The sequence below is a fragment of the Chlamydotis macqueenii genome, chromosome 14, assembly GCF_036417535.1.
Source record: "Chlamydotis macqueenii isolate bChlMac1 chromosome 14, bChlMac1.mat, whole genome shotgun sequence".
Taxonomy (NCBI): Eukaryota; Metazoa; Chordata; class Aves; order Otidiformes; family Otididae; genus Chlamydotis; species Chlamydotis macqueenii.
The window spans coordinates 2,492,640-2,520,140 of record NC_141569.1 but is presented as its reverse complement, the minus strand read 5'-3'; the positions used below and the strand labels follow the sequence as shown (position 1 = coordinate 2,520,140).

At 53.8% G+C, this 27,501-nt stretch overlaps 1 protein-coding gene across 3 annotated transcripts in view; it reads left to right on the top strand.

Annotated features, from left to right (window-relative positions):
• The window catches only part of PCDH1 (protocadherin 1), a 50,367-nt gene that overhangs the window by 4,589 nt on the left and 18,277 nt on the right, over window positions 1–27,501 (top strand). For 2 of the 3 annotated variants that reach the window (XM_086759054.1, XM_086759055.1), the window contains exons 2-4: window positions 1,121–1,935; window positions 3,534–5,726; window positions 21,257–21,476. In XM_086759054.1, coding sequence (XP_086615180.1) covers window positions 1,121–1,935; window positions 3,534–5,726; window positions 21,257–21,476 — 3,228 coding nt within the window. Of the gene's footprint in view, window positions 1–1,120; window positions 1,936–3,533; window positions 5,867–21,256; window positions 21,477–27,501 lie in introns of those variants that run through there. The other variant, XM_086759056.1, reaches the window with a different exon arrangement.

The window sequence follows — 27,501 nt, the reverse complement described above, 5'->3', positions numbered from 1 at the left end:
TGCAGCGGGTGGGGTGGACACTGGCACTGGGAGGGCACCCAGCGCCTGCTGGCAGTGTCCCAGTCTGGGGTGGGAGGGAATGGGAAGGAACGGAGTGTCTGCAACGAGCAAAGGGAGCAGTATTTGCTGGCGCAGGGTGTGGGGTTGCCTAGTGACTGTGCAGCAGAGGGGAGATGCTGTGCCTCCCGTTGCAGTGCGCTGGGGCTGTGCAGTGCCGCTGCAGCGCCGGGAGGCACGCGGCCTGCCCTGTGGGGTACACGCAGCGCAGGGTGGGCAGCGCGTCTGCGTCTCTCCAGTACAGGGGTGGGTAGCGCCCCTCTTTCGGCGAGGGGCGCGGATGGGTGGCAGCGCCCCGCATGCAGCGCGGGATGGAGGATGCACGGGGCCCGCTGCATCCCTGCAGTGCCGGATGGGTGGTGCCTTTGCATCTCTGGCAGTGCGAGGCTGGCAGTGCTGCTGTGTCGGCGGTGCAGCGCGGCTCTGGCAGTACCCCGTGTCCCCGCAGTGATGGATGGGTGTTATCCCTGCATCCCTGCAGAGCAGGCAGAGCCCCTGCCCCCCTTTTGGTGCTGCTGTTTCTGCAGGGCTGGCAGGCGCATGCAGTGCCTCCGTGTCCCCGCCGTGCGTGGCAGGCAGTGGCCCTGCAGTGCGTGGTACACAAAGCTGCTGTGTTTCTGCGGTGAGAAGCTGTCTCTGAGCCTGGCCGGCTCCCATCGGGTTGCTGGCAGCAGGCTGCGTGCAGTCCACCCTGTTAGTGTGCCTCGTTGGGACTAATTACAGTTTTCATGGTGACACAGAGGGTGGACAGTAGCAGGAGTGGCTTCCTGCAAGGGACAGGAAGCTGAGGTTTCAATGGCTGGGTTGCTCACTCGAGCAGGGCGTTGCAGGAACTTTGCAAGCTGGGACGGGTCCTCCCGGGCATTCGCTTGCAGAGGCTGCCAGGAGACCGTGGCCGGGGCCAGCTCTGTCAAGCGGGCCCCCAAAGCTCCTTCCCTTTGAGGGGGGGATGCTTTGAGACCATGCGCGGTACCCCAAAGGATGCCCTGCAGAAATGGGCTGGGGCGGAGCGCTCCTGGGGGCCTGGGGCTGCCTAACCTCCGGTGTCTGTGTCTCCTTCCAGCTCCCCTCCAGCGCAGGATGAAACCGCTGGCATCCTGCCTGGGCCTGTGGCTCCTCTTCCAGCTCCCTGCCCTGGTCTGTGGGACGCGCGTGGTCTACAAAGTGCAGGAGGAACAGCCCCCCAACACCCTCATAGGGAGCCTGGCCTCCGACTACGGCTTCCCGGATGTGGGGCACCTCTACAAGCTGGAAGTGGGGGCCCCATACCTACGTGTGGATGGCAAGACCGGGGACATCTACACCACAGAAACCTCCATCGACCGGGAGAGCTTGCGTGAGTGCCAGCACCTCCTGCCTGGAGAGCCCTGCTTCCTGGAGTTTGAAGTGTCCATCACTGACCTGATCTTGAACAGCAGCCCACGCTTGCTCGAGGGGCAGATAGAGGTGCTCGACATCAATGACAACACCCCCAACTTTGCCTCGCCTGTTCTCACCCTGTCCATCCCTGAAAACACCAACATTGGGACGCTCTTCCCCATCCCCCTGGCCATGGACCGGGACTCGGGCCCCAATGGTGTTGCCTCCTACGAGCTGACGGCTGGTCCGGAGGCGCAGGAGCTCTTTGGGCTGCAAGTGGCAGAGGATCAGGACGAGAAGCAGCCACAGCTGATCGTCATGGGGAACCTGGACCGGGAGCAGTGGGACTCCTACGACTTGACCATCAAGGTGCAGGATGGAGGCAACCCACCACGGGCGAGCAGCGCCCTGCTTCGCATCACCATTTTGGACATGAATGACAATGCACCCAAGTTTGAGAAGGCCCTGTACGAGGCGGAGCTCTCTGAAAACAGCCCCGTGGGGCACTCCGTCCTCCAGGTGAGTGTGGGGGCTTTCTTCTCCTCCCTAGCTCTCCTCCTGTCTGGCTGCAGCAGGGACAACCCAGGGACCATTTATATGGCCGCTTGCTGTGATGGCTCCTCAAGGGAGGAGGGAGCCTAGAAGGGCTGCAAGCCGTTGGAGCCCACGGTGTCACCCAGGGCCAGCGGGCAGGCATGTCCCTGGGATGTCGCATCAGCTAAAAGGAGATTAGAAAGGATGCGCAGGCATCTAATCTAAAGGATGCTGTTGGGGCGGGGGCTGCAGGACTGGACCGAGGGGCAGCAGCAGGGCAGGCTGGTACGCAGCAGCAAGGCTCCGGGTGACGGGGAGGGCTGGGACCCAAGGTCTGTGGGGAGCCTGGCTTCATGCCAGACGGATCTCAATGCTGCCCGCAGACAAGACATAGACCCTTTCATAAGTTGCATTCTCTTGGCTGCTCCATGGAAACTCAGGCTTGCACAGGAGGTGGGGGGCAGGCAGCATCCCCGCTGCTCATCTCGGGGGGCTGCCCCTGACTCTGGGGGTGCCTTGCTGTCTGCAGGGGCCGGAGGCTCTGCCCTGTCTCGGGCATCGGCGCAAACTGGCCGAGGGAGCCCGAAGGTGTGGATCTCGGTGGATTTGGCTCGGAGGGGGCATTGAGATGATAGTAGCTGACATCTGTTTATCTGCAGCTGCCATCTTAATAAGCGGAGCGTGGCCAGCTCTCATCTGCTTGCTAATTCTGATGTGAATTTTTTAAGAATTCATTTTTCACTGTTAAGAGAATGGAAGTTGGAAGCAGATAAGGGAGCCGCATGGCTGGGAGGAGAATGGGCTGAAACACCGCTGCTGCCATTGCTCAGCTTTTATCTTTCAGGGGGAAAATGACTTCCGCCTTTTTTGTGAGTGGAGGTAAAAGGTGGAATTTACATTTAACAACTTTCGTTCTCCATCCAAATCTGCTGAGCAAGATAACGGCAGAGCAGCAAATGGTGCAGAGAAGAAGCTGCTCGGAGAGCCGATTAGGGAGGCAAATGTTAGACAAACCTCATCTTCTTTAGAAAGCAAATAATAGGCACAGAGGAAGGTTTATGCGGATGCAGAGCTCCTGACAGGCGTACAGGGATGGCTGGTGCTGTGCAGAACTTAGGCAGCTCCGCTCCCGGCTCAGCCGCATCCCTGAATGCCGGGATGGAGTTGCTGCAGCTCTGCACATCCTCGCCTCCCTCCTCATCCTCACCTCCAGCCCCTATTCGGGGAGGGTATTGCGGAGCGGCTGCAGCTGGAGCCGTCCCTCCATGCTGCTGCCTGGGCTCTGGTGGCGAGGGTTCCCGGAGGATTCCCTGCGTGCCGGAGCTGGCCGGGAGGAGAGCACTGCCAACCAGCCCAGCCGGTTTTGCCAGAAGAGCAAGGAAAAGCTTCTGTGCCGGAGGGCCGCTCCCAGCCGCTCTACCAGTCCCAGGCTCTTTGCCCCATAGTCCTTGGCCCCAGAAGAGGAAATCCTGGTTTTTCCCCACCAGCCGTACCTGGAGGAGAGCGGCGGGCTGCATGGCAGTTTGCGGAGGGGCTTGCATCGCATTGCCCTCCTGCTTACTGTTTCTCCCTCCATCCCGCAGGTGAAAGCCAACGACTCGGACCAGGGTGCCAACGCCGAAATCGACTACTCCTTCCACCAAGCCTCGGACATGGTGCGCCGGCTGCTGCGGCTGGACCGTGCCACAGGGCTCATCACCGTGCAGGGGCCCATCGACCGTGAGGACGTCAACATCCTCAAGTTCTCCGTCATGGCCAAGGACAAGGGGGCCAACCCCAAGACTGCCCGCACTCAGGTGGTGGTCACCATCAAGGACATGAATGACAATGCGCCCTCCATAGAGATACGAGGCATTGGGCTCGTGACCCACCAGGATGGCATGGCGAACATCTCGGAGGATGTGCCAGTAGAGACAGCAGTGGCTCTGGTGCAGGTGTCTGACCGAGATGAGGGCGAAAACGCCGTGGTGACCTGTGTGGTGGCTGGTGACGTCCCATTCCAGCTGCGGCAGGCTAGTGAAACAGGGAGCGACAGCAAGAAGAAGTACTTCCTGCAGACCACCACGCCGCTGGACTATGAGTCGGTGAAGGACTACACAATTGAGATTGTGGCAGTGGACTCGGGGAACCCGCCCCTCTCCAGCACCAACTCTTTGAAGGTGCAGGTGATGGACGTGAATGACAACGCACCTGTCTTCAGCCAGAGCTTCACCGAGGTGGCCTTCCCCGAGAACAATGAGCCTGATGACCTGGTGATGGAGGTGAGCGCCAGCGATGCTGACAGCGGCTCCAACGCCAAGCTGGTTTACTCCCTGGTGACGGACCCCTCCTCCAAGGGCTCCTTCACCATTGACCCCAACTCTGGGGAGATCCGGGTGAAGGCGGTGCTGGACCGAGAGCAGCGGGAGCGCTATGAGTTCTTGGTGGTGGCGGCAGACAAGGGCAGCCCCAGCCTCCAGGGCACAGCGTCTGTGGCCATCAACGTCATGGACAGGAATGACAACGACCCCAAGTTCATGCTGAGCGGCTACAACTTCTCGGTGATGGAGAACATGCCGCCCCTCAGCCCCGTGGGCATGGTGACGGTGATTGATGCTGACAAAGGAGAAAATGCCCGCATCCAGCTGTCGGTGGAGCAAGACAATGGGGATTTTGTCATCCAGAATGGCACTGGCACCATCCTCTCCAGCATCTCTTTTGACCGGGAGCAGCAGAGCACGTACACTTTCCGACTCAAGGCTGTGGATGGTGGGGATCCTCCTAGGTCTGCCTATGTAGGGGTGACCATCAATGTCTTGGATGAGAATGATAATGCTCCCTTCATCACTTCACCTTCCAATGCCACCTACAAACACATCCTGCCCCACACCAGCCCTGGCCAGCAGGTGAGCAAGGTCAAGGCAGAGGACATTGACTCTGGTGTCAATGCGGAACTGACCTACAGCATCACAGGAGGCAACCCCTTCGAGCTCTTCCAGATCTCCCCGCACAGTGGAGACATCACCCTGGAGAAGGAGATCCTGCGCAAGCACCATGGCCTGCACCGCTTGGTAGTGCGCGTCAATGACAAGGGCAAGCCCTCCCGGCATGGCACAGCGCTGGTGCACTTCTATGTCAACGAGACGCTGGCCAACCGCACGCTGCTGGACACACTGGTGGGGCACAGCCTGGACACACCGCTTGACATAGACATCGCTGGAGACCCTGAATATGAGCGCAGCAAGCAGCGAAGCAACATCCTCTTTGGAGTCATTGCCGGCATTGTGGCCGTCACCCTGGTCATTGTGCTGGTTGTCCTGGTGCGCTACTGCCGGCAGCGGGAGGCCAAAAGTGGCTACCAGGCAGGCAAGAAGGAGACCAAGGACCTGTATGCACCCAAGCAGGCCAGCAAGAGCAGTAAGAGCAAGAGCAAGGTGAAGAAGAGCAAGTCCCCTAAGCCACCCAAGCCCACGGAGGATGAGGAGGAGACAGGGCTGCAGAAATCGCTCAAGTTCAACCTCATGAATGACTCTGTCAGTGACAGCCCCCGAATCCACCTGCCCCTCAACTACCCGCCAGGCAGCCCAGACTTGGGTCGCCACTACCGCTCCAACTCGCCGCTGCCCTCCATCCAGCTGCAGCCTCAGTCACCCTCTGCCTCCAAGAAGCACCAAGTGGTGCAGGACCTGCCGGCCACCAACACCTTTGTTGGCACCGGGGACAACAACTCGACGGGCTCCGAGCAGTACTCGGACTACAGCTACCGCACCAATCCCCAGAAATACACCAACAAGCAGGTAGGAGAGCTCATCCTGAGGCCAGCAGCGGCCCCGCCGCTGAACCGGGGCGCCATCTGGACAGAGGTGTGGGAGTGAGCGTGGACTGGCCCCCAGCCCTGCATGCGTGGCCTGGGGGGCTGGCCAAGGACTACCCTGCAGCTGAGCCACGAAGCCTGGTCGTGGGGCGGGGAGGGGATGGGGATGGTGGGCGGGGGGAGGCCAAAAACTGTCAGAGCCCTTGTCAGAGCGCCCAGGGCTGGGTCCTGGTGGTGCTACGTGGGTGACGGTGACGTGAGGGGTGCTGCATGCCTATGCCTCTGCATGGGGAGCCCTGGGGAGGGAATCTCACGCTCCCAGGTCCCCTTTGGGGACCGTCTCTAAGAGCACCGAGGAGGGCAATGCGCACCCTCCCATCCATCCATCTGCTTGGGCCGGCTGGTGGGGAGGAGAGACTGATCCTGCTCCTGCCACAGCTCTGGGCAGCCGGTTTCCAGCCTTGCCCCTGTCCGGGGCGCGGCGAGGAAGGCACTAACCTTGCTGTTGCCAGCCTGGCTCTGCTGTTGCGGCTGAACCTTTCACCATCCCTGCGCAAAGCCACCCAAAAGGGAATTTTGCATCCGCCAAGGCTGCCCAGGCAGATGAGGCTGGGTGGAGGAGCAAAGCTCTGCCTTTTTCCCAGGCTCAGGTGCTGGCTTCCCCCAGGCTTGGGCCCTCTGCCATAGCTGGCACGGTGAAAATTGGGCTTCCCTTAGTGTGAGCATCGGGCCCGGAGCTACGGCTCTGCGGGAGCCGCGCTGCAGCCGCTGCGAAGGAGGAGAGTGGATCCCGGTGCCCTGGGATTGCTTCCTCCAGGCGACACAGGTCCAGCCGTGTGCCGGGGCTGGGGCTGGGTCTCATGCTGGGGGCTGGAGGAGTGGGGCACTGGGGTCTCTGCTGCGTGCTGCGGTCGGGTCACTGCTCTTGGTCAAGCCGGGGCTTTCTGCTGTGTGCGGGGCAGGGCGGAGGTAGGGTCTTGGCTGTGGACTGGGAAGGGCTGCTCGCTGGTGTGCAACTGGAGCTGGAGCTGTCCCAGGAGGTTGGGGGACGAGCCCAGAGCTTGCAGGACCCTCTTTCTTCAGGCTGTCCGACCAGTTAGCTTGCACCACTTTTCTGCTTTAGCACCTGTCGGGTCTATCCTTACTGAGCTAGGGAGGGAGAGCGGGGACGAGTGCCTGTGGCTTTGCCTTCTTCCTGGGCCCCTGTGAGTGAGGACCACCCACTCCCCCACCGTGCTGTACCCTCTGTGCCCTATGGAGACCCTTGCTCCCTCCTTTGTACCCCGGTGAGCGGCAGGCTGGGCTCCTGCCGCAGGGCTGAGCTCAGCTGCCCTGTTGGATTTGACTTCAATAAAGTTTTCTATTTTTGACCGGTTGTGCCTTATTTTCCCTGCTGCCCCTGAAGACGCTCTTGCTCCTAGCCAATTCCCAGCCATGTTTTCCATGTCCTCAGCCACCGGAGCACCCAGACCCCCCGGCGCCGAGAAGCGGTACTCAAGTGGGCCGGCCATCACCACAAGCCCTTCACCGTGCCCCAGTGTGGCCAGTCCAGAGGCCTCGTGGCACTTGACCCCTCTCCCCAGACTGACGTCTCCCATCTCCAGTCACCATCTGGCCCTCCTAGGAGACAGCTTCCTCCAGGACATGGTTTGCAACACATGCATGTACATATGCACACACGTGTACATGTGTGGACAGGGAGGCGGTCTGAGCCACAGCTCAGCTTTCTTCCACCCCAACATCCGCCTGCATAGTTTCTCCTGGTTCATCCCCACGTCCTTTTGAGATCCACTCACGTCCCAAAGACAGCGCATGGAGCAGATCCCTGCCGCATGGTGCCTGGCTAGCGTGACCCAAATCCTGCAGGCAAGGGCTGGAAGACGCCTGCCTCTCGCCCGCCGCAGTGCTGAATGAGGACGCGCGCGGTTGCAGATGGAGCCTTGGCGCGTCAGTGGCACTGGGGGGAAGCACCTGAAGCAAGATGCTCCCCCCACCCCGGGATGAGACGGGCACCCTTGCAGCGAAGGAGAGGTTCTCCCAAGCAGGCTTGCTGGCGCCGGGAGGGCGATGGAGCCAGGCGGCCACGCTCCCTGTAAGGATGGCTCTGCCCCTCCCAGCGGGCGGCTTGGGGGTGATGCTGCTGCCGTGGGGCTTGCTCAGGCTGTTGTCTCCAGTGAGCTGGAGAGAGGATGGGTCCTGGTAGGCAGGAGCAGTACAGCACCCTTTCCCCAGGGCCTGGATCCTACACCCTCCTCCCTCCAGCTGAGCATCACATCTCAGGGACCCCCTCCCCAGCCACCCCTTCCTCTTTCTCATGGCTTTTCTTTCAAACTGGGGCAGACATCCCCACGCCCATCGCACCAGCTTCACCTCTTCCCCAGGGCCTCCAACCAGCCGTGCCAGGCTGCTGGAGAAGAGGAGCTCTGGCGCTGGGAGAGATTAGATCATCCGGGGAAACCAGTGGTTCTGGCTTCGGTGGTTTCAGCCCTGTGCCAGCCTTGGCTCTCACAGCCTCCTCGTTTGTTTTGCTAACAGCATAAGGTTTTATCTTGAACCGTCCAGGAAGCGTCTGGGCCTCCGAAGCAGGCAGGGCTGGGACCTGCGGGGAGATGTGATAGCTGCAGAGGAGGAAAGGAGACACCAGCAACCACCTAAATAACTGGTCCCTGCGGGGCTGGGCAGGGCAGTCTGGGGGCTTGGCTCAGCCTTGCTATCGGCTTCCCTTTGGGAACCTTCTGAGAGAAGTTTCCCTTCCTTGTCCTTTGATGAAGCTCTTTGATGAACCTGGGGCGAGAACGCAGCCTCTCAGACGGTGGCGCGGGGAGCTTCTCCTGCGAGTCTCCCAGGCTCCATCCTTTGGGGCTTTTTTATACTGGGAGAGGAGGGGGCTATGCTACGTACTTTCCCAGCTGGACAAACCCAAGATTGCCCCTGGTTCTTATAGCCTCCCACCATCGGAGAAGCTGGCTGGAGTGGTGTTAGCTCCAGCGTGCTACTGCGAGGTGCCTGCACCTGCCTGCGGGCTCAGGAGCGCGGTGTAGTATTAATTACTCTCTGCGGGGAGTGAGGATAAGAGGAGTATTGTAACTGTAATGGACAGAAATGAAATTGTCTTGTTGTAGAATTTCGCTTAGAGTCTTGTAAATTGCAGGTTTAGGTGTTGGCAGATGTCTGGGAAAGTCTCCTGCCGTCCTGGGTCAGTGGATTTTTCTCAAGGTCGTTCACGTGGAATGAGCTGATAAATGGATCCAGCAAAGAGCTGCAGATGGAGCTGAGGGCTCATGGGGGACCTGCCCTGTTTTTCCCCAGTCTCGGAAGGGCACTGTGCTGGGAGCTGTTCCCAGGCACTGCAAATCAGCTCCTGCTCCCAGGATCGATTGCACTTGGTTCAGATTTGGCTCCGGTGTGCGGAGATCGAACCGGGGAGTGTGTCAGTGAGGTCCCTGGGGCTGAGCCCTAGCTGTGCTGGGAAGAGTGGCTGGGGTCTGCAAAACAGCTACGGACGCACAGCGGCTTGCGAGCGTTGATGGGGGGCTGGTGGAAGCTCGGCGAGCACTTGAGGGGGTGAGGAGTGGGTCGCGCACCATGCTGTTTTTTGGGGAGTTGGTGAGGATGCTGGGAGCCCCAGGGGTGAGGCAGGAATGTGCAGGGGCAGGTGATGCAGCCGTGGGAAGGCTGATCCTTCCGAAAGCATGTCTGCAAGGAGGCAGCAGCGCTTACTGTCCCCGTTGCATTGAAGAGAGCCTCGGATCTCTCCTGCCTGACAGTCTCTGGCCCCACCATCTTTTGAAACCTCCTCCTTTGCTTCCGTGAAGGCTGGCCCAGCCTGTGCTGCCTGCCTGGGGCTCCTCACATCAGGCTGGGCTGCCTGGGTGCCTTGCAGTGCTGACTGTTTTCCCTCTTCCCACTCTGCCGAGACGGATGCTGCTCATTCCTCCCTGCCCTCCTCTTCTTTTCTCTTCTCAGACCCCTAAGCCGGATACCCTTGGAGCCAGTGTTGGTCTGTGGTGAACACAGGCTTCCCTAGGTTGAATGTGGTGGGGCTTCTCCTTCTTTCTGCCCCCCACCCTTCCCTCTTTCCTTTCACAATTGTCTCTGCTGCCTTCCATCCCTCTCTCCCGATCTCTCCCCCAGCTCAGCTCCGGCAGTGACCTCTTCCTTCCCTGCTTCTTTCTCTTTCCCATTAGTCTCTCTCGACCGGCTGTCTGCTGGCCCTGGTACAGAGGGATGCTGAGCCCTCCGCAGCACAGGGCTGAGTCCCTGGCTGGCTCCGACAGCCGAGCTCTGGATCCTCTGCGCGATGAAAGCGCTGGCTGTGTGGGCAGTCGCCCGGTCCAAGCCGCGCTGATTGATATTCCCAGCACTGCTCTGCCCACTCGGCCGGGCTCTCAGCTGCAGTGCTGTTCCCTGCGCCTGCTTCATCCCTCACCCAAATCCTGGGGCAAAACCTGATGCTCCCATGGGGTGTGTCGTTGTCCCTCCACCCAGAGAGCAGCCAGGAGGCCATGGATGGGGTGAAGGACGGAGGGTGGGATGCAGCTGAAGGGGGTGGAGGGTGAGGTGCTCCCAGGTGAGAACAGAGCTGGGATGTTCTGGGACAGGAGGCTGGGGTAATGGGGTAATGGGTGAGTGATGTAGGGCAGGATGGGGTGGGCTGTTGCGACAGAGAGCAAGGGCTAAGGGATGTGTGGGACAAAGCGGTTCTGTCCGGTTCTGTCTGGGAATTGTGTCAGCTCCGGGTGGGGATGGCAGCCCTGGCAGGTTGTGGGGCAGCAGCGAAGGGGTGGATGCTGTGTGCTTGTGTCCCTGGCGCTGGTGTCTACCCAGGACCCTCGGCGTGAGTGGGTCACAGGCAGGAGCCGTGCAGCTGTGCAGGGTTGACTCATGGGGTGGGTCGCAAAGAATGGGAGGTCCCCTTCACGGTTTGTATTCAGCCCCTGCGGTATCCTGCCAAATCTCTCTCATGCTGGCATGTTATTTTGAACGCTGCCCTGGAGCTGAGCCCTGTGCCAGGCCCAAAGCACCTCCCTCCACCCTCCGTCCCCACACATACCTGTCGTATGAGAGCACCTGCCCATGAAACCCCGGGCACAGCCCATCTCCATGGGAGCGCTGCGCTCCTACGTACTGCCCTGCAAGCTGGTCCATCCAAGCTGCAGTTACACAACCCAGGCTCTGCTCCTGGGAGAAACCAACATGGTGGATGGAAATTACTCCAAAAGGGATTCTTCCCGCAGTCCTCTGCTCCTTCAGTGCCCTAGGAATCACACGGTCTGCTCGGCTGAGACAGAGAAGAGTTGAACACGGGTGAGGAGGAGCCTGGCTGCAGGAACACAGGCTACTTCTGGTACCTTGGTCCTTCTCTTCTTGTCACCTCTGATGCTAGCTGCAGCATCCACCAGCCCAACCTGGATGAAGCTTAGTCTTGGTTTCACCTCTGGGAGCCAGGGTCACCTGCAACTCAAACCCACTCAGCCTCCCCCCAGTAGGTCCCCCGTTGACCTTGTCTTCTCTCTAACTTTCTGGACTTTTCTGAAGGTCTCAGTCTACAACCTTGAAGACCTGCTTTGCATATCCCACCAGTGGTATAGGTTTCTTTTCTTAGTGGGGTTCCCACTCAACCCTGTGACTGAGAGCACAAGAGGAAGAGGATGTCAGACAAAGGAATAGAAAGAAAACAACTCCCCAAGATCCCTTAAAAACCTCTCCTAGTTGTTTTGCATCAATGTCTTCCCATGGCGTAAGCTGTTTACTGCCTCCATCCTTCAGATGCTCACAGGAAAGAGTGGGAGGGAGAGTAGGTTTGTGGCAGTGACCTGCTAGGAGGGCAGGCTAGCTCGTACATTACCTCATCATTTACATCAATTCTGGCGTTTACAGCCGTGCCTATGGATCCCGCCCAACAATCCTTAAAGATGACCCTGCCCTGGGGAGGTAAACACCCTTCTGAGCACTTCTTCACTTGCAAAATACCCGCCTCCTGATCTACTGTGTAAACATGGCACTGCTGGGCAGCCGGTGGCCTTGGCAGGTTTCATCAAAGCTGTCTTTAGAGCCATCATTTTGGGCGGGCAGTGAATTGCCACCTCTCCTTTAGAACTTAGCCTGCACCGTAGCGCGGTTTTTGAAGCGGAGTGCCCTGATTCAGCTCCTCTGAGACACCTCTGAAGGCCTGAGCAACCTGAAAGCCTGGAGCTATTTAGCTCCCAGGTGGCCTGGTTTTCACATGCTCCGAACTCCCCGATGCTCTCGAGCAGCTGCAAAGCTGCTGCCAGGGAGGTTCTGACAGATATCGGTCCCTGCTGAGGGGGGAACGTCTCGTCTGAGTCCGGGACTGAGATCCGTGCTCTAAATGTCTTGGTAATGTGATGTCTGATGTTCCTCTTACGCTAATCTGTTAATCTTTCTGCTTCTTCATCAAAAGCACTCAAGCCCAGTAGAAAGCAAAATCAGTGTTCAGATGTTTGAAGAGCCCTTCATTATTATTCAGGCTGGGCAAGACCTTTTAGGGTGTTGTGATTCAAGGCCCTGGGAATGCCTGGAGCAGCTTGGGCTGGTTTTTTTGCAAGGATTTCAAGTAGATCACAGTTTATTACGGACTATCAGCATGTCTCTCACCCAGAGAGGAGAGCTCAGAAAGCTTCTCAGGAAATTTTCCTTGAGCCACGATCTGCAAGGTCTGGCCAAGGACTTTACAGCTCACTTAGGATTTGAGGACAGGGCCAAAGAAAGCGGTCCTCAGCTCATCCATACCGGAGGTCCTGTGCCAATAAGAGTGGTAGCGCCAGACCAGATAAGTGGCCTTAACAAGCCTTACAACATCATTTGTCTTACCTGTTTGATCTCTCCAAATGAAGGCTTGTCTTACCCAGTATTGTCATTAATCATTAGGTGCAGGTTGGTTGCAGACCACTGAAGTGAGGGCTCTGCCGGTGCTTGGGGCGTGTTGGTGCACAAACTTATGGAATAGACACAATTCCTTGACCAAACAGGAAAAGCTTCTGCCCTTTGCCTGTGGAAATAGAGATGGTTAGAAAACAGGGTTGCCAGCAGAGGAAAATTTTCAATTTGAAAACAAATCAGCAAGAACGGACAATTTTTTTTTCTCTTTTGGCTCAAGTCAGTCAATAAATATTGCTATATAAATATATATATATATATTTCCTCATAATTTCTAAAGGCATGATTCTGACTGACCTTTTTGAATTTAGCTTCATAATTAGTACTTGGCTTGAATTCTGAAGTGAAAGTTATCTTTGCAAGAGCATCATTTTTTCATTTTTGCATGTCAGCAAAGATATCCCCCCTGCCTCAACTTTGAAACGAGAAACTCACTTGAAAAATGGTCTGATTTCAACAAATTGACATTTTTTCCATGCAAAGTCTTCTGTTGAAGCATTCCTAGTGATCTCTCTTTGTTTTAGAGTCCTTGGCTTGGGACCCCCTGCTCTCCAAAGAGCTTTCAATACTATCTGTCAGCTCCACTGGGTGCAACTGGGAGCCAGATTAGCTCATTATTTTCCCAGCATTATTTTCCCACTCTTCAGCTGTTGGATTCCTCAAGGGCTTTATTCAAGTGTTACTCCCAGTCCTGGAACCTTTTTCTCCCTGGGATCTTCAGATGGTTTTAACGCGATTATGAGACCTCCTTCTGTGTCCTGAGCAATTTCCGCTCTGTACCAACTATCTACAAAATGGCTCTATTATCAGCTTGAAGGTGATAGACATTTCAGGACACCACGGTCAGTCCAATTTAGACATTATTCCATGAAGATTATGACCCCTTTAGATTTTATGATTCACCCTTCAGATGATTTATTTCCATATTTTCCTTTCCAGTCCTCATTTCAACCAAAGAAAAGCCAAATTGCACATCCTTGATGGGCTCAGAGCTCTGATAGGCTGAGAGGTTAGGCAATCTCTGTCCTAAGGCTGTCTAAATGGGTTTCTAATTGCGTTAGATCTTGCTATGAGTTAGATAAATTCGATCTGACCAGGCAGGTTGGCACCAGGCTTTGGCGGCTTCTTTGAGCATCATGCAAATTTCAGGAGGCTTCAGGGCACCTATGTGGAGTCAGCCCACATTTTACCCAGATTTATTCATTAAATAGTGCCTCGGGATCTGATGTCCATTTTAGGATGGCTGTTCTGCTATCATTATTTCAGCAGGACATGTAGCACCTCTCTTTTGACTGCAAGGTCAGCACTTGCGAATTGTCAGCAATGGGAGCCATGCGAATAGCCACGTAGAAGAGTTGCTTTTCAAATAATTCCTGGTTTTCAGAGGTGTGATTCGCATGAATTCCTGTGCGTCTTTCCTCCAGTTGTGGATTCCTTCTGTAGCTTCATTTACCAACAGTGAAAGAGCTAGAGGTTTGTTGGGAACAGCCCTCACTTCGGGCACAGCGATGGGGATGGACACAAGGATTTGTGGGCAGAGCACAGACATCAAAAAAGACCTCATGAACATTAGATGGACCCAAACTGTCAGCCCCATTGCTAGTGTGCCTTGGGCAACCACAGTAGCTGCGATGGAGGTGACTCCAGAGGATTGTCAGACTCAGAAAATCGGGCCTCTAAGTCTGTTGGTAGTCCTGTCCAGAATTGTCAGTGCTCGTGTGGAGACACGACCTTCAATGATAAAATTCTGGGAAGGCCTGAACACTTTTCTTGCATGCAGAAGGGGTCTTACAGGTGTGCATAGACCACTCGTTCACTTAGAACTGCGTCCATCTCCCTCCCTTGGTTGTGCTGGCTGGAGCTCCAGGCAGGCAGTTGTCCCACCTGGTTGCTCCATCCCTGCTTTACCCAAAGCCGGCAGAGTCCCCAAGGACCTCTTGCCTTGCTCTGCACCAGCTCTTTCCCCAACCTCTCTGCGTTGTGCCAAAAGGCATCAATCCGGTACTGCTGGGAAGTGCAGCTCTGGCGTGGTTCGGTCTGCTTTACGAAGTGATAGTTAGCCTTTGTGCCTCAGAAAATCTGTCAGCCCTGGGCGTGAAGGTGGGTGCAGGAGGAGTGGGGGTGCTCTTGGAGGGGTTTCTTCTCCAGAAGTCAGTGCAGCAGCCGAACAACGTGGGAAAGGATGGGAAGAGCTATCAAAGCACCAGCAGAAGCACGTGCTGGTACTCAGACAAGCTGTAAAATGGTCGACTGCTTATGGCCACGAGCTAAGCTTGTGTCTTGTTTCCTAGAGCCCTGGATGGTTCTTGGCAATTCAGGTCCAGCTTTCCTCTGGGCTTGCCCTGCTTTCCATGGGCATAATGCTCCGCTCAGCCTGCTGCTTTGCGCTGGAGCCATGCTCCTCTCCAGACGTGACATTAGCAAATGAAATAATTCCCACATGCAGCAAAGCCTCCGTACATGAAAAGCTGGATCTGCGTAGTTCAGGGCATGGTCCCTGGGCTTATCTTTTTTTTTTTTCCCTGTAACCAGGGATATCGCATGGCTCCATGTTGGTGTGTAAAAGAGAGGGGTTCATGAATTAATCCGAAGTTGGCTAACTCATGTGCTACAATGGCTCCCTTGTCACTTATTTTTATATTCTGGGCATTGGGTCTGACATTGCCTTTCACTTTCAGCCCTGTGAGTTGCTGCATTGTGGCGGCCGTTGGGGAAGCGGGCTCCTTTGGCAGCTGCCTGAAAGGCCGTTGAGGCTTCTGGTATGTGGGGAGGTGCAGGAGCGACCGGAGGCTGCCAGATGAGCCCGTTAGTAGTGGATCCTGCTTTCGGATCAGCAGCGAGGTAGTTAACAATTTTAACATTTCCACCACTCCAGCGTTAATCACCGCATGGGGTGGGGGGGGAAAGCAGTGCAGCTCATCTCCGTGGCGGCTGCTGCACCGCACCGTTCCTGCTGGCAGGAAAAGGGGGCCTGGGGCGGATTTTAAGGTTTCCTTTGTGAACAGCGCATTTTCTGGTCTGCCAGATGGGCCCGCATCTTCTGCCGCTCGGTCCGTGCCGTCTGCGCATGGCGGGTGATGCCGTGCGTTTGGAGTTCCCCTCCGGCATCTGTGGGTGGGGAACCTCATGGCTGAGGGCATCAGAATAGTGGAGCCCCTTGGCAGGGATGGGCGTTGGGGGGTTTTGGGGTCTGCGGCCAGGACCAGGCAAGCCGACGAAGGCTGTCAGGGAGTGTCCGAGAAAATTTCACATCAAAGCAAATCCCTGCTACTGTCAGATAAGCCCAAAAACTGGCACCGTGGCTTTGACCCTAGCTTCCCCGTGGTGTGGCAGGGCTAGAACAGACACAGAGAAAGTGGCAAAGCTGGCCTGACCTGCCTGGCGTCTGCAGGAGGACAGGCTGCACGTACTCGCGTGCTGCAGCTCGCGGAGGACACGGTGGAGCGGGATGCGGTGCAGATCTGTGAAATTGGAAAGGGGTAGAGTGAGGAGCAATTACTCATGTTTTCTCATAACCCCGCAGGTAGGAGAAGTTCAAGGAAAAATTACCAGGCAGCAGATGTAAAACCAAAGGGAAGTGCTTTTCCCTGTAGCACACGGGCAGAGAGCTCATTGCTGCAGGATGCCATGGGAGCCAAGAGCAGGCGTGGATGCAAAAAGGCGTGAGAGCACTTCACAGAGGACGGAGGTCGTTAAACGTAGGAGCTGCAAATGATTCCTTGCTCAGGGAAAAAAAAACACAAAACCTGAGCTGCGGCACAACAGAAACCCGCAGGATTTACCAGGGGATGAATGTCTTCATCAGAGCATCCGCCGGTGCTGGAGGCAGCCGCCGGTGCTGGTGCTCCCTGTGGAAATCGGGAGACGGGGGCTCCGTTCGTTCCTTAGATGTACAGGCTGGCACAGGCAGGTCTCCCCATCAGGAATATAAGCGCGAGCGCTGGGGAGCCCTTGAAAGGAGTTTTCTTCAGAGCCACAATTCCTCAGTGAAGAAAATAGAGAGCTTTGCCCCAAATCCCATTTTAGTGCCATGGCAAAGTGGAGGCAGCAGTAAGAAATAGAAAAAACAATAAATACTGGGGGGGAAAAGAGGGAAAAAGGAGGGAGTGTATAGCAATTAGTAGAAATGAGTAGTTATGGAGTGTAGAAAATTGACAAGGAAAGCCAGAAACATTTGGGGAAAATCAATTTTGACAAGCTAAACACAATAAGGAGTACTTTTTAAAATGTGCTAGGAAGAGGTGGAATCCAGTAATTGTCATTTCAAATGGAGATTGCAAAATTGTTAATTATGTAGAAAAATGCAAAAGTATTCAACAAATAGTTGTAGTAATTTGGACTGAGACATAACAACGTAGGATGCAGTACCTGCCAGTGCGTCGGTAATCAGCAAAGACATTCAAAATATTATCTCCTCAAAACAGTGATATTTGGAATAATGGAATAAAATCATTTGCGCCAGAGAGTCTGCAAAGGGCTGGAGTAGGAGCACTCTGATCTGAGGGTGTTAATGGAGCTGGGGACCCCAGGATGGGCCAGGAGGAGTGGGAGGGCGATGATGCCCTCACCATCCCTGGGTAATGATGGGGATGCTGTGTGCGCCGCACACTGTCCTCGCCAGCCCCAGGGAACAACTAGATTAATAGCTGAGGCAGGAAACTCGATGGAAATAGCATTGACGTCAGTCAGTGCGGTTTGATGGGGAGGGATACTGGGCAGTGTCATTACATGACACTCCAGCTCTGGAACCTTTCCTTAGGCATCTGCTCCTGGCCACTGTTAGGAACAGGATCTGCTCGAGGCGTACCTGTGGGTTGGAAGCAGCAGAGCTGGTTTTGTGTTGGTGTGAGATTACAACGTGCAGCTGATCAGCTTGGAGTCTGATGGAGACGCCAAGCTGATAGTGCATTGTGTTATCATTATTATTATTATTTTGAATTAACATGACCCATTATAAGCAGAGCATTGTTACATAGATGAGGATCTAGTTTATCAACAGCTTAGCGAAGAAAAGCAGTCGTTGGTCTGGAGTCCTCGCGGAACGAGGTTCTCCTGGAGGAGCTCTTCGGCAGCAGCACTGCACTCGTTGCCGTTCAACGTCGCAATCAACGATCTGGAAGTAAATATAAAATCACCGTTGATAAAATTTGCAGCTGACATGGAGATTGGTGGAGTGGGAGATCATGATGAGGACAGAGCAGTCATGCAGAGCAATCCAGATTGCTTGGTAAACTGGGCCCATTTAAACAAAGTGCATTTTAACGCAGCCAAATGCAAAGCTCTGCATTGAGAAATAGGGAATGCTGGTTTATATCCTGGGAAGCAGTGACTTTAAAATGGATTTAAGGGTCACACTGCATGAGTAGCTCAGCGTGAGCATTCACGGTGCTCCCGACAAAGGGTAAATACAGTCCTCTGATGAAAAACCTGAGAGGGAGGAGGAGAAGCAAGGCTCTGCAGAAAGGCCTGGGGAGATGGCATCGGTAGTCCTGCGGGGACTGGCGAGGAATGGGGAAAAACTGGGGAAAGTAACAGTGAGGGCCACAAGACTGATTGGCTGGCTTGCAGGTTGAGACTTGAAGAACCTGGTTTGTTTAAGTTCTCAAAAAGAAGATTGAGTGGTGCCTGGATGGCACTGTAGAAGCCACTTCTTGCGTAGAAAATGCAGCATACTGAAAGACTCTTTAACCTAGCAGAGAAGGTCAAACAAAACCCAATTTCTGTAAGTCAGTGCCAGACAAACGGATTCAGTGTCTTTCCGTGACTCCAGAACAAGGCTCACAGGGCAGAGAGCTCCAGGCAGATACAAGCTACTATTATTTTTGGAGTGCGTTGTTCGCAGCATGGTGGGGACAGCACAGAGTACGAGGCGGGCACTGAGCCCCGTCAGTGCTGTGCAGGGTTGGTCGGGGAGGAGTGGGGTTGGGCGTGGGTTGCATTTGCCCTGCAGCAAGGCAAAAAGCCCTTTCAAGGGATGCCAGGCAGGACCTGACATTTAAAGCAGGTGTTTTTTGGGTGAAAGTGATGCTATTTGGATGGAGATCTTCAGCAGAGGGATAGTAGCTGTCACAGGCTGGGTTTGTGAGGCTGTTTGTTTGTATTATTGCAGGCACCCCAAGGAGCCCTAGTTGTTTGTCTGGGGTTTTACAAGCACAGAGTGAAAGCAGGCACTCCGAGCTAGGGACGAGCCGCGGTGGTGGAGGACAGCTGTTTCAGACAGGCAGCCAGGGTGCCTTGACCTTGGCTCCTCCAGAGCTATGCACCAAGACCTCCTGAGAGGTGCTTGCCCATCTCTTCACGACAAAGATTGCGCCTTCTGCTTTGGCAATCTATTGCACTTGGATAGACCTACCATTGCACTTTTTTTTTCTGTAGCAGCTAACCTCGGGCTTTCCTGCTGCAGGTGAAGGCCATTCCTTCTTGTCTGTCCATGGTCAAAAGCAGCAGCTTTCTCTTTGCAGAAGGCTTTTATGAGGTTTAAGAGTCCTGCCTTTGCCACTCTTGGCCTTCTCCTCCCCAAACCAGTTTCCTCAGTCTTCTTATGTTTTGTCATGATTTCTAACAGCTGCTTGTTTCTCTTCCTCTCTGCTTAACTGGTGCGCATGTTCTTGAAAGTGGTGCCCATACTGGACATCGCTCTGCCTCTGACGTCCTACTTGAACGCAGCAGAGCAGACAAATCCCTACGTGACTTAAAGACAAAGCACGTGGATGTTTACACATCCCAATATAGATGCATTTTTTGGTGGGAGATTGATACTGTTGACGGATAGTCAACCCATGATCTGCTGTAATCCCCAATCCTTCAGCCAGCCTGATGCTTTGCGCTGTGATTATTTTTCCCAAGTGTGCAAATGTGACAGATATATTCCACATCTGTCATCCACGCAGTAAATGAAAATACAGGCTAGTAACGGACTTGGGACACAACTGGAAGGATTTCATTTGATACATCGTCCCAGCTGAAAGGCCTGTCTTCCGTAATTACTTTCTGAATACAACTTTCTAAAGGCTTTGCATCCACCCTGCAGTGAATTGCACTATATTACCTATTACTATATGGCACCTACACTATTTTCCTGCATTACTTGTGAGAACACCGTCTCAAACAGCGTCAAAAAACTTCCCGAAGTCAAGATACAACATTCACTGCTCCTCCTCCATCCACAAGGCCTGATGTCTTTTCAAAGGAAGAAGTTCAATGGCTTGACATGTTTGTTTGTGACAAACCTACAGTGGCTGTTACTCGTTTCCTTGTTATCTTGTAGGTACTTACAAAGAGTTCTTTCATCTATTTCAGTATTTTTCCAGGAACTGAAATTAAGCTAACTGTTTTATAATTCTCCAGTTCTTCTTTATTCTCATCTTTAAAGACAGGCGCTCTTTTAGCTCACTTCCAGTCTTCTGGAAGCTCCCTGATTCTCTACAAATTCTTTTAAAAAAAAGTATAAAAAAAAAAGCAAGGGAAAAAAAAAGCCCTAACAGCTCTGAAGTTACTTAAATCAGGTCTCTAAGCACCTGGGGTGAATTTAATCAGGACCAACCAGCCTAAAAGCAGCTAGCTCATCTAAATGCTCCCTGTGTGTTCCCTCCCTCAGTCAGTCTCAGTTCCTGCCCCTTCCTCCTTGGTGCTAGCTGTGTGGGACGCCTGATTGCCACTCAGCTGTAGTAAAGACATCAGCAAAAAAAGATATTCAGCCTAAATGGTGTGTTGGTTCCTCTCTTTCCTGATCGCTTTCAGATCCCCATCAAATTGTTCCTTTCTTGGGCACTTTCCTATGTTTACAGATTATTTTGTGTCTTTTTGTCTCTCTTGGTGTTTGTGTTTCATTCTCTGTGCTCATTGTCCGGCTCTCGCCCTATGAACTTGTGCTACCCCTTCCACTCCTTGTTAATCACCACAAAAAAGGATTTTATGGAAGGATTTGGAGGAGGATAACACTTAATGGCTGTTTGCAGGAGCTCCTCCCAAGCACGAGGCAGACCTGAAAGTGTGAAGTAGGATCTTTGAAATGTTTAACAAGCAGACAAAAGAAGCAATAGTGACCCTTGACGGAGAACTTCTTAGGATGAGAGATGGTGTGAGGCCAGAGGCTGGGGGGTGAGGGATGATGTCACCGCAGCTTTGTGCTGGGCAGTGATCCCATTAGAGAGGTGGGCTCTGCCAGGTGGGTTTCTGAGAGCATCAGGGGTGCATGCAGCATCTGAGTGCAAAGTGGAGACCCCAGATGAAGGGTGAAGGCCAATGATTCAGGATGCTATGCCAGCGGCAGACCTTCCTGGAGCCTGCCTGGCATGGGAGAGGGCATCTGCCCAGGGTTGTCTCTGGGTGGAAGAGGAGGCTAGGGCATGAGCCATGGAGGATGCTGCTGGGTCAGGGGAGCGCAGGCACTGTGCAAAGCGTGCTCCCTGCACGAGGTGGTGTCTGATGGGGTGCTTTTGGCTGGGGTGGAGCCTGGTGCTGTGTCTGTTGGGCTGACTGCCGGGGGCCGATGATGGACCCTGCTAGGGAGGAGTGGTCTGCCTCTGTTTAGGGGTCAGGTTTGATGACCCCCCCCACCTTTGTCTTCATCTGCTGAGTGGGTGATGCAACAGCTTTTCTCTTCTCTCCCAGTTACCTCATCGTCGAGTGACGTTCTCTGCAACCAGCCAGGCTCAGGACCTGCAGGATCCCTCCCAGCACAGCTACTACGACAGCGGGCTGGAGGAGTCAGAGACCCCAAGCAGCAAATCATCCTCGGGGCCCCGCATTGGGCCGCTAGCCCTGCCTGAGGATCACTATGAACGCACCACGCCCGATGGCAGCATCGGGGAGATGGAGCACCCTGAGAACGGTAGGTGCTCGTGGCACGCGTGCCTGCCCCCTCCCCGGGACCTGAAGCTCTTCATCGTCAATGCTGCACCTCCCCTGGTGCGGCTGAGATGGGCGAGGAGCTCGGTTGGGACAGGCTTGCCACGCTCAAGTCTGGTGGGGCTGGGAGGCTGGAGAAAAGATGAGGCTGAAAGCAAGAGAGCAGCAAGGACATGGTGGGGAGGGGAGAGTTGGATGAGGGAGCAGAGGTCTGGGGGGAGGCCAGGAGATGTGGGAGTGGGAAGAGCTGAGGAAGCAGATGGGTTTGGCAGGAGGCAATGGGTTTGTCATGGTGTAGGCAGGGGGCCCAACAGGATGGTCCGAGATGGCAGCACAGGCGGCATGTGGAGGGGGTGGTAGCCCAGGCGATGGTGAGCTTGCGTGCTGCAGTCAGGTGGTCTCGTGGGTGCCTGCCCCCATGGCAGGGCAGGGATGTAGGGGTGGTCAGAGTGTCTTCATGCTATGGTGGGTGTCGGAGCCATGGGGGTTTCCCAGGGAGCAGAGCGGGAGAGCAGGTTTAGTGGCACAGACTGGGGTGAGGAGATACGTGGAGTAGAGGATCATAGAGCGTGGCGGTGGCAAACCCAAGAGTGATGTGTCCTGCCTTCATTGGGCCCTTCAGATCACCTCCTGCTTGGGCCCACCTTTACATGAGAACCCCACACAGGGGGTGTCTGTAATGTCACCTCAGGAGAGCTGGCTTTCCCCCGCCCTGGCACAGCTTCAACCCCAGTTCTGCTCCTTGTGCTGCCTCTGTGCTGCCTGCCTGACTACCCTCAACCAGCCCACTCCCCAAGCTATCTTCTCTGGCCAGCTTAAGTTGCTTCCTCGGACTTGGCTCTGGCTGCGCACATAGCATCTACTTTCCTGTACCTGCTGTCTTCTGTGCTCTTGTACTGAGGGGAGGTCGCAGTGGAGCTGGCAAGTTCAGAGGAACCTCTGGGAGGGAAAAAGAGGAGGTGCAAAGCGTTCTCCTGAAGTCTTCTCCTACTTCTGGGAGCAACCTTGGCTTTGGGACAGGTCTGTATGTGGTGTGAAAATGGCTAAGAGTGGGCTCAGCAAACCTGCTGGGTCCCCCTGTTAAGGAACACAAGGGCCCCAGGGTAATTTGTGGTCTTGAAGGTCTAGTGGAACATCTCTCCCTTCTTCCCAGGTTAGTTCCTGGAGTAACACTGGAGTTTGCTATGCTATGACCATCAAAGCAAGGCATGGTTGTGCCAGGTCTGGCAACGTTGCCAAAGACATTTGTTGCTCTTGCAATATGAGGCACCCTCCTGTCTAGGAGTGTCGTGCAGATCACTTTCTTCCCAAAAGTACCAGCCAGTCAACTGAGAAGAGCAGCGTGGAGAGGTTCCTGGAGTCCTGGCACAGAATAACAGTTCTGGACTTCCCAAGTGCCCTCGAGTACAAGCTAGGTGCCTGCAAGAAAGGCTTGAAGGGCATTTGGGCAAGGAGATGCCACATGGCTCTGCTGAAGGATATAGCGTGGCAGTGGTGATGATGGGGCTGGAAGAGGAAGGTTTGACCCTCTGAAGGTGGCAGGCAACCCAGAGACAATGAGGAAGGAGCAGGGCTAAAACTAGAAAGAGGAGAAAGAGAGGAGGACCTGGAGGGTCTGCAGCAGGAGATGGAGGGCGGAGAGGGCTGCCTGTAGTCCCTGGGATGTTTGTTGTCTGCCTGATGGGGATGAGCAGACCCAAGGAAGGCTGGGGGACACTGCTTGGAGCAGTGGCTCTCACAGAGACAGAGCACCTGGGCGTGGCTCCTTGCCCACAGCATCACAAAACCCAATTTCTATAAATTAGGCAGCTCCCTCCCTTTGCACAGGAGACCCTGTGTGTGTTCACAGCCCAGGAGGGTAGAAATCACCATGTACCTGTCCATGAACAAGTCCACGTGTGACACAGATGTGTGCAGAGGCTCCTGGTGCATAGCCGTAACCGTGTTCGGCTTGCCATACCCCAGCCTGTCCTGGCTTGGCTCCCTTCACGTGGCAGTGGCTGGGAATCAGGCTCCAGTGCCTCCAGCAGCTGCCCTGACCTGGATAAACCCAGATCAGTGCAGAGGCCATGGCAGGCCAAGGCTCGGGGGAATCCACCGGCATTAACTCTAGTCAGTCCCGGTGCTCTGCAGATCATCTGGCAAAGGCAGTTCAATGAACTTGAGGGGCTGGGGTCAAGGTCGTGATCTGTTAAACTATTTGGGGACCCTGACACGGAGCCAGGTGATTTGGAGATGGTGAGTTACTGGTTGTGTTAGATCAGTTCATCAGAGTTGCGTTTCCCACGGTCTGCCTGCCCGCGACCTGGCACATCAGACCTCTCTGTGGTGCAATCAAGACCTCTCTGTCCTGTTTGTCCAGAGAAGGGTCACGTCTTGCTTCCCATAAATTGTCTCCAGTGATGCGGGACCATCATTACCTTTTGGGGAACTGTTTCACCATGACCTTGTCTTGGCTTCCGTAGCTGCTCAAGCAGCACCAGCCCCTCAAAGAGATCAGATTTGGGTTTTCTTGTGAAGCTAGGAAGACTAAGCCATTCTTGACCTTATATTAAACTGAAGAGACTAATTGGATCCCACACACCCTATCTCGCGGCACGAGCACAAGACTGACACAACTGTGCATTTTCTAGGCTTTCATCTAGTTATAAATATCCAACATAACAGGGCTTCCATTGCTTTCTCTAGGAGATTATCCCTGCAGCCGAACCAATCTGATAAGCAAGTATGCAAAGCTATTTATAGCTTTTCAACTGGAAGACAGATCCATGCCTTTTCTTTGTAGATGGTTCTTCACTTGATTAACAGACATATCAGTGTCCTCCTTTTTTGGACACCTTTTCCTGTGCAGACTGCAGTAAAATGCTGTATTGCAGGGGCTGAGCCAGGTCCTTTTCAGCAGGAATTATGATGTTTCTGATGAAGACTTCTCTGGTATCTTGGCACTGATGTGCCAGCTCCTCAGTCATCCCAGGCATTTGTCATCCTTGGTATTTTACCTAGCTGCCCACTGTTTCCTCCCCAACATTTTGCCATGCTGTTATCCACTTCTGTGGGGTACACGGAGCTGGGAACTGAGCTTAGTCTCCCACTTGGCCACCCGTTGCTTTCGCTAAAGACATCTGCTCCCCGTGTACCACAGATTTGCTTTAGTTGGAAGGAGCCCGGGAGTGATTCTGCTCTGCAGAGAATCTGCCCTGCCATAATGCACGCAGAGCTTGGATTACGAAGGTGCCAGTCTCTCTCCATTGTATTTAGCAAGATTACAGGACCAAATATGTGCAATTTAGGAGACGTTACATAAAGGATGTTTCACTCTGTTCCTGTGTGGTGCGAAGGTACCTGAGATGACAATATATTGGATGAAGTATTTCCGAACTGCGTTCTTCAGCCCACAGAACAGGGGCAAATGTTTAATCTGTTTTATCCCCATTATTCAAAGTGAGGACCCCATGCCATTTTTAATGCATGCCATTACAGCCTCGCACTGAATATGTAATTAACAATCATCTCATGAGCTTTCGCAATGCACTTAGTGCAGTAGTATCTGTACTTCACAGATGTTAATGAGTTTATCCTCACAGCTCTCCTTCCAGGGAAGAAATTCCACCATAGGTGGGGAATGAAACAGAAAATTATAATCTGCATTTCTGAGATGTCTGCTAGCTTTGGGTGACCTGCTGGACGAGCTCAGTCTGCTCTTCTAGGATGGTGAGAGCCGCTGTAGAATCCCAGTGCTCCTGAGACACAGCTGCTCTTGGACAGCAAAGCCAAGGCGACATCAGCCGCCTCCGGGCAGCTGCTGACGTATGAGGCATGAGCAGTGTGGCTTTGGGACTCTGTGGCAGAGCTAGATGTAAAACCCTCTCACCTGGTTCATAGCCGTGGGCTTTTCTGACAAGACCAGCTTTTTTTTTTTCATGGTTTCCTATCTCCTCTGTACACCTCAGCACAGCTTGACCAAATGAATTGAGATACCATATCCAGGGTTTGACTGCTGGAGTTAATAAAACCCTTTCAGTCCAGATTTTACTTTGTTCCAAGAAAGATTGGTAGATTGATGCATTGTAAAGCCTGAAGGAGCAGCTTGTCTAACCCCTGCATGGCACAAGCCATAAAATTTCACCCTGTGATTTCTACACCTCACCATGGCTGCGCAGGAGCTCTGCTTTGGAAAGACCCCATTTTGATAGCAGATTGCAAATGGTGGCAAGCGTGCGAGACCCCTGGTGAGCCCTTCCAGTGGTAGATCCTCTCTGCCCCCAGTTTCATGAGCCTGCGCTTAAGTTCTGCTTGAGCTACACTAGCTCCCATTTCTTTCCATTAAATCTTACGACATTAGAAGATGCCTCACTTCATGCGTACTTGTAGATCATGCGAGCAAGTCAACATTTAAAGTTCTCTTCGATATACTCAAAAACTGACTCAAGTCCCTTACTGTGAGCCCAGCCAAGGCAAGACATTTCGGCAGCTGGGTCTCTCTTCCTTTCCTCCCACCTTCCTTGGGCTCCTCCCAGCCATTGCCATCTGTTCATGACGCCACCACAGACCTGCAGCCCCATTCCTGGACAGCAGCAACATCTGGCACATCTTGGATGTCTGTGCTGCTTTTTTGGCAACCCTTGCAAAGGCAGCCTGGGGAGATTTTTTTTCCTCCTGCTCCCCTTTCCTACACTTCTGATTATGGTTCAAGTCTTCCATTCCTTCATATAATTTTTTTTCTCTGCATGATCACCAATTTGCCAACAACCTTTTAGCAGTGTGGACGTGTCCAGATGATAGCCTGCAGCTCTCTGGCAGCACTCGGTGGCATCAGGAGCAGCACCAGATAGTGTGACGGCTAGTGTTTGTCTTCATAGTCTCAGGACAGGCACATGTGTCTATCGCACGCAAACAGAGCTGCTCCTGGCTAGCCCTGGGCTGTGCGTGCACCCTGCGGTATCACAGCACCTTGAGAAGGTGGGGAGCTCAGGAGAGGACTCCCAAGCCAACAGTCCCTTGTCACTGCTCATGGTTTTTTAAGGTTCTTGCTGCTATTGTTCAGTCCCTTCCAGCCAGTAGATGAACAAAAAAAAATTACTTTCTGTCTCCTCCTCTGGCAGAGTGAAGTCTCTAGATCTTAAAACCTATCCCTCTTTTTTTTCTTTAAATGTCCCTTTTGTCTTGCAGATAGTGTTCCAGGCACATGTTCAGTCTGCGGATTTTTTTTCAAACATACCCTGCAGCATTTTTCGTTTGTTGTAGAGCGCTGAGGAATGCTTTTGACTGGGCTCCCATCTGGGATGCAGGATTGGATCTAGCTCTGTGCCATTCCTGGTCAAAGGCTGGTGAGCCCAGATACGATGCCTGGTACACAGACCTCTTCTGTTACTGAAAGATCTCACACCTTGTGGGAGAAAACTGAGGGTATGGAATTACTTATTGTAGATATTTTGTCATTACCAATAGTTTCCAAGTCCTGCTCCTCTTCTGGGTATGCACACTCTCTGTGACCATCTTCTGCACCTCATCTACTTCTACAAATTATGTCTGGGTTTATAGCGATCTTCAGCTCTACAAGCATCTACATTTCTTCATAAGAAATGGTGAGCTTCTCTACTTTCTTCACTTAATTTTGGTTCATCCCCAAAACCAGCTTCTGGTTTTCCTAATCGCTACTAAAGAGAGATGTGGGAAAAGATTCTTATCCCACAGAGAGACGACATCCGACAGATTGCAAATGGTTGTGGATTACACCATCTTGGTTTCAACACGCCATTTCTGTCTGAGCTGTAATTTCAAACTTGTTCTCATTCTATTTCTTCTTTTCCATATTTTCCAGCACCCGTGTCTGGGTAAGCTCTCTCTTAAGAAAGAGCCGTTTAGGTCAGAGTAGTTGTGGTGTGCCACATCAACTAGGTCACCTTCCTTAATTGTACCAAGGATCCCAGGGTAAACAGGGTACAGCTGTTTTTTCTTCCTCAGACTGAGTAACAACTACACTGCTACAAGCTACAAAGAATGCCTTT